Source organism: Aplysia californica, unplaced genomic scaffold (genome assembly GCF_000002075.1).
Source record: "Aplysia californica isolate F4 #8 unplaced genomic scaffold, AplCal3.0 scaffold00020, whole genome shotgun sequence".
NCBI classification, from domain to species: Eukaryota; Metazoa; Mollusca; class Gastropoda; order Aplysiida; family Aplysiidae; genus Aplysia; species Aplysia californica.
Genome location: NW_004797290.1, coordinates 1,745,543 through 1,755,790, shown reverse-complemented (window position 1 = coordinate 1,755,790; position 10,248 = coordinate 1,745,543). Strand labels below are relative to the sequence as shown.

Below are 10,248 nucleotides of genomic sequence, written 5' to 3'. Positions count from 1 at the left end.
ATAGATAGATAGATAGATAGATAGATAGATAGATAGATAGATAGATAGATAGATATTGTGTGTATGTGTATGTGTATGTGTATGTGTGTATGTGTGTGTGTGTGTGTGTGTGTGTGTGCGTGTGTGCGTGAGTGTCATTGTGTCTGTCTGTCAGTCTGTTATGCCATTTGGACACAGCTGTCTTATTCAAGGTGACATTTAACATTTTATTTCAACAAAAGGATTCAAGCGAGAAGCATGAACCAAGATAGAAGTACAAAAAAGGGACATAAGCAGAAGAGGGGAAGACCGTGAATGAATTTTGATAGAACAGAATAAAACACCTATTAAGTAAATTGAACGCCCTACAAGGCAGACAATATAACTTCTGAAAAATGCCCAGCTTGGTGAAAGGTATAATATTGTAAATAATCTTATTTTAATTAGGCTTGATTTTGGGCTAGATTCAATGCCTCTTTTAACACTGATGTGGTTTTTAAATTTGACACATCACCATGGTAACTCATTGAGCTTTGTAATCAAATCTATACATAATACTACTATTTTACAATTACAAAAGACCTGGCGTAAAAGCAACCAGAGCGAAACGTTAAGGATAGTTTGATATACAAAGTTATACAGTGCTTTCTGCATAAAATGCAGACAAACGTCTACTTGAGATCTCTAATCAAAACTTACTTGACCTACGTTGCACAAGACTTTTACCAAATTTTCAACGTCATCTCGACCGCCCTGTGTTTAAGACTTTCGAACCGTGACGGCGATTGGTTGACGGGTTCTCTTGAGTGATTTGCTCCTTCATTCCTATTAAACATCTGTCGCCATTATCTCTCCTCCTTCAATGTTATGTCTACTACTCTCTTGTAACACCGCTAATCTTTAGCAATTCTACGACCTTATTGTGTTGCAAGTGCCGTAAAATTCTTACTAAAACTAATTCAACGAAAAGAAAAGTGACGTGTGATGGAGTTTGACAGTACGCCGTAGATATAAACCACAACTCTCTATCCACGTACACTGATCTGTCCATTTGTACTGTGAGGTATATCAGTAACCTCTGTTGTTTGGATGATAGAGACAATGGCACCACAATGCAGCTGAAGAGCCTAATGTAACACCAGCCTCTTTTTCCTTATTGATTACTACATGGTAGTAAACGTACAAAATGACGCAGTTGCGCGCGCCGTAAAACCCTATACTACTACTACTACTAAACGTACAAAACAATGCTCTAATGTTTATTCATCTCCAAACGCGTTGTGAGTAGAAAAACTGAACCTCAAGTGAAGCGAGCGCTGAGACTATTTGAGAATCTAAATTTATGTATTCCATGTTGAATTCACACCTGCCGCATGTTATCTTTGCACTTTTAATCCATAAATGGATCCGTTAATGGGGGTATGGGTTTATGGTTAGAAAACAAAAGGAATGCTACACTGTTGTACCGTCTACGTAACAGTGGAAGACTTTAAAGTTGAAATCAAAATGAAACCTTAGGTTGTTGTTTTTATCAATTTTGAGAACGTGCTGCAAGTCGTTGGATGGGAAGAGTGAAGGCAGCTAAAGGAAAAGAGGAACATACAGTTTTCATCAATTCGGCTATTGTGGCGCTCTAGGTTGAAAAACTGATCTAGCAGGAAGAAGTTACGGGCCAAGGGTCGAATCTGACGTGCGTCAGAAAGTGTGAAATTGTAAGCCTCTAACGAGAATCAAAACTCAGAAATAATTTAGGAAAACAAGGTTAGTCTCTTAACCAGGAGGAGAATGAGTTCTGGGCCTGATGTAAGAGAAAAGAGCAAAATAAAAACCCTGAGCAATCAGATATCCTCCCCACCACACACACACACACACACACACACACACACACACACACACACACACACACACACACACACACACACACACACATACACACAACCAGCCACATCTACACATTTTGTGGGAGGCGTTGCCGCTCTCTCGCCAGCCACAAACCATCTTGCTCGGCTCACTGCTCCATGCAGTAGAAATACGAACTACGAGGGCTCAGTATTGTTCGTGATCAAAAAGAGACCGAAAGAGACCTACTATTTTAACGGCGACGAAAACTTGCTGAATTGTATGGGTTTACAGCCGCGTGCACTATAAGGTTATATAAGAGACAAAACCTTCGAATTTAACGTCCATCTCCGATGGGACCGCGCTAAATGGTAAAATTCAAGTAAAGTTTCTTTCTCCAAGGACAGCCACCGAACCGACCATCTCATGTTTACATGTCCGTTAGCTAACTGCTATTCATGACAATCAAACAGGAGTCAAGTGTAAGAGGACCTATTACAACATTAAATTGCATTAATTATAGTGCACATTTTCATCTTGACAAGGTGCTCGAACGTGTATATTCCAGGCAGACACCTACACAATCGAAAAGATGTTAAAAGAATAACGCTACTAAAATAATTACACGCCGTTCGACATGGAGTACAATTAGAAATTCACCTAAACTATAAACAAGCATGTGGACATAAAAATACGAATCAGAACATAATAATACACACTTTGATATAAAAAAAAATGTGGTTGTGGTTTGTAATTCACAATATGAAAAAGAATGAGTCCTCTCATCGGATGAAAGCTATATATGAAATGCCATACTATTGTCACTAAAAGAATGCCATCCCATTCCGAGATGGATGTGTAGTCACCCCAAATTATGTAGATATCTAGTCGGTAAAAAATGTTCTGACATGCATACACATGGGGATGATAATAATAAAAATCGACTCACAGATTCTTTAGATCACAAATAAGCGGTTAAAAAGATGAGTCTTGAGGCTGTTATTAAATTGAATCTAAGTTGCCGCTCGCCTGATTTTATATGGAATGGTATTCCAAAAGGTGAACCCAGAATGAAAACCGCCCTTTCTCCAAATCTTTCAACGTTATCCCTAGCACAGCTAACTTGTTATCAGTTGATGGCCTGAGCATTGTGGGTGAATGGTGGACCTGAAATAGGCCCATGTAATACTGTACTTTAGTGCTGTGTTGTTAAAACGTTTGAAACACAATGAATGTCGCAATCCTAAACATTATTTGATGTTCGATAGACAACCAATGAGGCTCACTCAAAATAGCTGTTATGATCTCTGTCTTCTTTTTCCTCATGTTTAATCTTGCTGCTTTTTTTTTGAATAATCTGGAACTTTTTTTAAAATGTTGTTTTGAGACAGCCCAGCTGACAGCGAGTCACAATGGTCAAGTTTTGAGAGACCTAGGGATGTATCAAGCGTTGTTGTCACTTTTTCATGAGGCTTTTACACAGTGAACTGATATGGGCGGCCATATGAACTTTATTGTCAAAATATGACCCCTAATTTGTTTTTACTTTTGATGCTTCTTTGATTATATTAATTTATCATTGATATTAACTCGTTATAGATGCTTGGACGGGGTGTCATGCCTATGGTTATTAATAATTTTTAGGAGATTTAATTACAGCTCTTATAGACATACCGGCTCTACATCGCTTCTCATGGAGTAATTTAATATCTTCAAAACACAGGGCAAAGTCTCAGATGGGCATTTTTTAAGTAACGATGTTGGAACCAGAACAAACTAACAAGATTCTGATGATGACTTTGATACAAGGTCGAATACAACAGATTTTGAAATTTCTTTAAACGACATAAAAAGAGGGCTATCATATTAATGTGACTTTGACGTTGGGCAACAGCTGAAGTCTAGATTACGTTTCATCGATCAGATTTTAAAATAGTTATCGTCTTCTCCTGATTGCAAGAGATCGTATGACAGAGAAAATAAAACCTTCACTCACGTTGACAAATCCTATGAAAGCCCTGAGCACCATGGTACCTACTACACTGTGCATAGCAGTCACGGGGATGAAGACGCAGGCTACAGATGCTGCCAGGACGCTCAGTCCCAGAGTGTAACGGCTGCCCACACGCCCTACTACCCAGCCAGACACCAACTGGAGACCCACGTAGCCCCAAAAGTAGGAGCTTAGGACGAAGCCTTGCGTCTCTTTAGACCAGAGCAGCGGGCCGTCCTGGTGATATAATGGTAGGGGTTTAGACGTCAAGGAGAAGTATATATTATTATACAAACTTACATTGTGGCCAGGTGTGTGAGTGCGTGTTTGTGTGTATGTGTGTGTGTGTGTGTGTGTGTGTGTGTGTGTGTGTGTGTGTGTGTGTGTGTGCGTGCATGTGTGCGCGCGCGCGTTCTTGAGAGAGAAAGAGAAAGAGAGAGAAAGAGAAAGAAAAAGAGAGAGGGAGAGAGAACAACGTAAACACTCTGTTAGGGAAATGGTCAGAATTGTGGATGCATACTGTATTTTGGTTTAATATTATCGATAAAATGAATATAAAAATTGCAACGTGAACGGTTTGTTCTGACAAGTCAGATAAGTGCTTTGTATAGTCATCATCACCACCAATACAGACGTGGTTTATTAGGACAGCATCTAATTTTTCTTGAACAAAATGAAGGGAGGGGGAGGGGCAAACATTTGTCACTGAGTATTGTGTTCCCTCATATTAGTCCAGAACAATAAGGAAAATGAGTATCAGTCGTACGATGAGACTAGATAAGATAAATGTCTATCGTCCAGATGTTAGTAAAGGTTTGGCGTTTTCACATCACACACACACACACACACACACACACACACACACACACACACACACACACAAACGAACATACTTCATTATGTTCAACTGTCTCGTTCCCGAATCTGACGCCACACTCAGACCTTCCGTTCTTTTGGGGTTGCCAATGATTCGCGGAGCCGTTGACCCCGCCTGACTCGGATAGGTGCAAAAGTCTTTTGGCGTCGGAGAACAGGCCATCGTCACTGCTCTGAGCGTTGACAGCAGTGTGGTTAACCATGCACACGATGGCCATACTCATGTTGTACCGGAGAGATATGACGATGGTGATGCCCCAGAAACACATGAAGGTCACCCACATCCGAGATGACCACATGATGGGGACATCTGCAAAGAATTCAGGGTATTTTCGGAATTGCCTAAGATTCCCATCCATTATCGAGGAAAACTGTGGTTGTCTTAGACAGATGGGCGTCTTACAAGGTGTCATTATAATGTTTTAAAAAATACGCAATAGGAGAATTAGGAAGTGGCCGTTTGTACATGTGATTGTCTTATACAGGGGGCCGTTAGATCAGGTTAGACAGTATTCTCAATTTCCATACATATGTTCTCGTGTAAAAAAGAATGTATCATGTGCTTGTATCTGTGTGGCTCTATTTCTGTGTTGTTTCTTTAAAGGGGATTACAGTTTACAGTTTTACTAAAGATGAGATTGTTAATTTTCGTCGTGAAGATAAAATCAGTTGGCATGATGATCATGATGACCACTTGATAATTGTTGGTTATAGTCATCAATGATGGTGACGGCAATAATGACGATAATGACGATAATTACGATGGCGACGACGATTACGAGGAGGACGACTACGAGGACGACGACGATGATGATGATGATGATGATGATGATGATGATGATGATGATGATGATGATGATGATGATGATGATGATGATGATGGAACAATTTATGAACAGCCTAATGACTAACCTTTAAGGCCCTTTGCAACTGCGTGTGCCCGTTGATCCAGCTTTCGCTTTGTACTCCCCATGGTCTCTGCCAGGAAAACGAGCAAATAATAAATAAATTAGATACCTTAAAGTCAAAGCAGCGTCTAAGGAAAAAGGAGCAGAGGCAGACCGAAGAAGAGTTCTGAGGAAAACATCAAGGAATGGACAGGCCTGGAACTCAAAGGCACGCTCAGGATAGCTGAAGACCGGAAGGAGTGGAGGAAGCTGGTGGCCAAATCTTCAAAAGCGCCCAGAAGGACATCCAGTCTACGGGATAGGTGGAGGTGAAGGTAAACTTAAAGGTCGTGGTGATGAAAAAGAGTAATGCTACAAATGTGAGGAGTAGATAAAGGGATGAGGAGGACGAGGATGAAGATGCTAATGTGGAATCTGGCTCTTCTCTGAAAGCCAAGATATTTCGAGAACACAGAACCGTTGTAATGTTGCCACAACACACACACATACACCCCTCACCCCCCCCCCACATGCACACACACACACACACACACACACACACACACACACACACACATGAGTATGTACACAAACAAACATGCACAGACACACGTGCACTCACCCGCGAAGACTCGCACACCCAAGCATAGTAAAATATACAGACATCTTTCGCTTAAACACCCGCATACACTTACACTCACGCATATGCACATATTTACGTACATACATACAAATAAACACGGACACACTTACACACTTACGTTCAAAGACACATCACAAACTCAAACACACACACACACACACACACACACACACACACACACACACACACACACACACACACACTAACACATACACACATACACACACACAAACACACACATACACACACACACACACAGGCACTCATTGTAGGGGTATTTTTTTTTAATCAAAGGTAAGACAAACGAACAAGCTTTAATATGATACCAATAGTTTCATATGTTTAAAATATATCGAGTGCCTGATTCCACCGTGTCGTGACACATAAATATACAGCCCTATTTACGTTACGAGAACTTGTATTTCTTCGATGTATTGTATGATATTGTATAGTAGGGTACGGTTCGGTACCGCATGGTATACATAGTATAGTATGGTATGGTGTGACATCGATTATTATGGCACGGCACGTGCTCTTATAATACATAAGAGAGAGAGAGAGAGAGAGAGAGAGAGAGAGAGAGAGAGAGAGAGAGAGAGTGTATGTATGTGTCTGTGTGTGTGTTTGGGGTGTGTGTTTGTGCGTAGGCGTCTGTGTGTGCTTCTTTCTACGTCTAGGGAAATTCGACAGTTTGACGACTCCTTTAAGTGCACGATACGCTTCAGCAGTGGGACTTTTCGGCTGTGCAACAAAAGCGTTTTTTCTGCACTGCAATATTTATAGAAGCCTCCTGCCGATGCTGACCTAGATACAACTCATTTTGCTTACACATCGTCAAAGAAATCTTTCCACAAATGCATGAACATAAAATCCGGATCTTCATCGATTTCAACGTTACAAATCATGCAAAAATCGCTTTTTAAACATGTAGGTCGTTTGGACGCTCCCATCAACACACTTTAGATAATTTATGAGGTCCGTCAGGGCCAACCCAGTCTGAAAGGAATACAACATCCCAGCAGAAAGACCGAGGCAGTCAATAAAAACATCTCACTCTCAGGAATCGAATTGGGGTCTCCTGTGTGCGACAGCAAAGCGCCTAACCGTTACATCGTAAATGTTGGTCGGGAATCGCTGGGCTTATAACATTCAGATGACAACCCATTTATTCTAGCAGTTAATACACTCGATGTAATACTCATTAACACAGTATCAAAGAACTTGGCAAAGAAGAAAAAATACATCCATATTTGAGGTTATCTTCACTGAGATCAGAGAAATCGTCCAAACAATAGTCTTGTGTTTGCTTTTTTGTCGCACACAAGAGACAGCAGTTCAGCTCCCAAGGGAGGAGAAAATGTTGATCGAGTATCTCGGTCTTTCTGCAGGGATGTTACGTCGCTCTCAGCCTGGGCTAAGCCTTGACAGGCAGAGTCGGGAACCTGTCTCCTAAATTATCTAAACAGCGTCGGTGGGGGCGTAAAAACATCTCCATAATAAAATCAGTAGTAGCCTTGTATAAGTAGAAAAATGCTAAAATCATCAAAACGTATTGTTATCTTATTTTAAATCAAAGATTTTAAATCCACAGTCTCGTGAAAGAAGTAAAATGTCAAATACACCACTTTAGAAAATATACGAACATAATACTTGCTTGTTGTCTGCTAACCTTGTCACTCCGCGTCCTGGGAAGAGAATGAGAAAAGCGCTGTTTTGACACGGTTTGTTCCTTTGAAAGTGTTAAACGGTTGCTTATATATGGTGTGCTGTTGGCAGACAACACGGATATGTATGATCGGATCAGCTCGGACTCGCTTAAAGCCTCATGCGTACATATAAAGCAGAATCATGAAACGTGAACTTTGGGCTCTCTTGCTGTTGAAACAAACCATGTCCACATTTGACTTTCACTTTCTGTCATTTGCCCTTTAAAAAAATTACCGTTATGGTAGTCTTAGTTCAAGTAGTTCAAGTAAGAGTTTTAGGGCACTTGCAACACAATAAGGTCATATAAGTGCCGAAGATTAGAGGTGTCACAAGAGAGTAACAAACATAAAACAGAACGAGGAGGAGAGATAAGGACGATAGATGTTTGATAGGAAAGAAGAAGCTGACCACACCAAAGCACCTGTCAACCACCCACTATGGTAGTCTGCAGCTGCCACTTACCACAATATGTAAAAAAAATATACTTGTCTGCTATCGTTTATTGCTATTTCTCTTTCTTGAAATGAAAACAAATCCAAATGCTTTAGAGGGTCTTGAATATCTGTCATTATTTTTCTACCATCATCATCACCATCATCATCATCATCATTGAGGGCAAACTTTCCTAGAAGGAAAAAGAAATTCCCCTCAGTTCATCGCCCAGGATCAGTGTACCACGTTGTCGGTAGTGTAAAAAGCTAACAACAGTTCGGCAAAACATAAACCGCAGTGCTTTCAGCAAATCAAGTACGAAGTCGACTGGCATCAGGTCAGAATAATCATACCAGTGTCGTGTTTGCCGACAACAAAAAACGATAAATGCTGCAAACTCGGACAAGTGTACACGCTACTTTAGAGCGAGATTAGATTAAATAATTATGTCAACTATTAATTTTTCCCCCACCTTGTTGATGCTTTATCTTGCAAATTCAGAAGTAATTTCCATATTGCATTCTGTATACTTTCGTACCACTGATGGATTCGATGCAATGAGCCAATGCTCTCAGTTTTTAGAACAATCACTTTCCCCACTTCCACTACAGCCACCATCACCTAAACTATAATACGACATGCAATATCCATTATCATTCCCATCACCTCAATTCACTACAGGGACACCAGCAGTACCAATAGCACTAGCGTTTAGTTTTAGTAAGAATTTAACAGCATTTGCAACACAGTAAGGTCATATAAGTGCCGGTAGCACTAGCAGAAACGATTGCAACAACAGCGACGAGAAAAATAGTAGTGGTCGAGATTCTGTGCTTCTACCCTTAATAATGTATAGAGCAACTCATCCCCACAGATCTCTTAAACGGTTGAATCAATGTCATTCACACTTTGCACAGAGGTTTGTATAAATTTGTATTAACCTAATCATAATATTTTTTCTATGATAATTGAGACAAGATTAAAAAATGTTTCTTATAAATAGTAAATTATATCATATAAAATGCTACAAGTCTCCGTCATCCAGAAAAGAAGAGTTTCAAAGAACTTTACACTTTCACACACACACACACACACACACACACACACACACACAGACACACAGACACACACAAAAAAACCAAACACACACACACACATTTTGCTTGCACATGAACTACGTCACTGCTCATTAATGACACGTTAGTGGCAATACTTAAAGAGATCGAGAGAGAGAAAGAGAGACACACACAGAGTGAGAATGTGTGTGTGATGTGAGAGTTTTTAGTGTGTGTATGTGTGTGTGTGTGTGTGTGTGTGTGTGTCTGTGCGTGTGTGTGCGTGTGTGACGCATCGCGGTGAACTCAGGCTCTCGTCGAAATAATTAAATCAAAGAAATTGGCTTTTTTATTTTGGCCGATGGGCAATGTTTTTCTAATTCTTTTTTTTTTACGCTCAACACCTTTAACAATCCATTTAAAAACACATTTTTGTGTGAATTTTTGCGGAAAAACTTTGATTAAAGGCAGAAAAAAGTAAATTTTCAGTTTCCAAGGATTCTCAGGCTATGGAAGTTATCAGATTTTTGCAGCAATTTTCTCACTAATTTTACCTTTGAAACAAGGCGAATCTGATTTCCTTCAATGGCAAATATCTCTACTTCTATTCAAAATAGATCGGTAAGGGGTTTTTTTTTTCACCTAAACGAAGGCAAATGAACAGGCTTTAAGATTATACCATCAACCTTATAGGCCCAAAAATTGACGAGCGCCTGATTAAACCACATCGTGACACATAATATAGATGGATAGATAGATAGATAGATAGATAGATAGATAGATAGATAGATAGATAGATAGATAGATAGATAGATAGATAGATAGATAGATAGATAG

At 40.0% G+C, this 10,248-nt stretch overlaps 1 protein-coding gene across 1 annotated transcript in view; it reads right to left on the bottom strand.

Annotated features, from left to right (window-relative positions):
- Positions 1–5,769, bottom strand: part of LOC118477190 (putative inorganic phosphate cotransporter) — a gene marked incomplete in the record, with an annotated part of 7,020 nt that extends 1,251 nt beyond the window's left edge. The window contains 3 exon segments of the mRNA XM_035972031.1: positions 3,815–4,048; positions 4,705–4,997; positions 5,600–5,769. Of these exon segments, the coding sequence (XP_035827924.1) occupies positions 3,815–4,048; positions 4,705–4,997; positions 5,600–5,660 (588 nt within the window).
- Between the last annotated feature and the right edge of the window lie 4,479 nt (positions 5,770–10,248).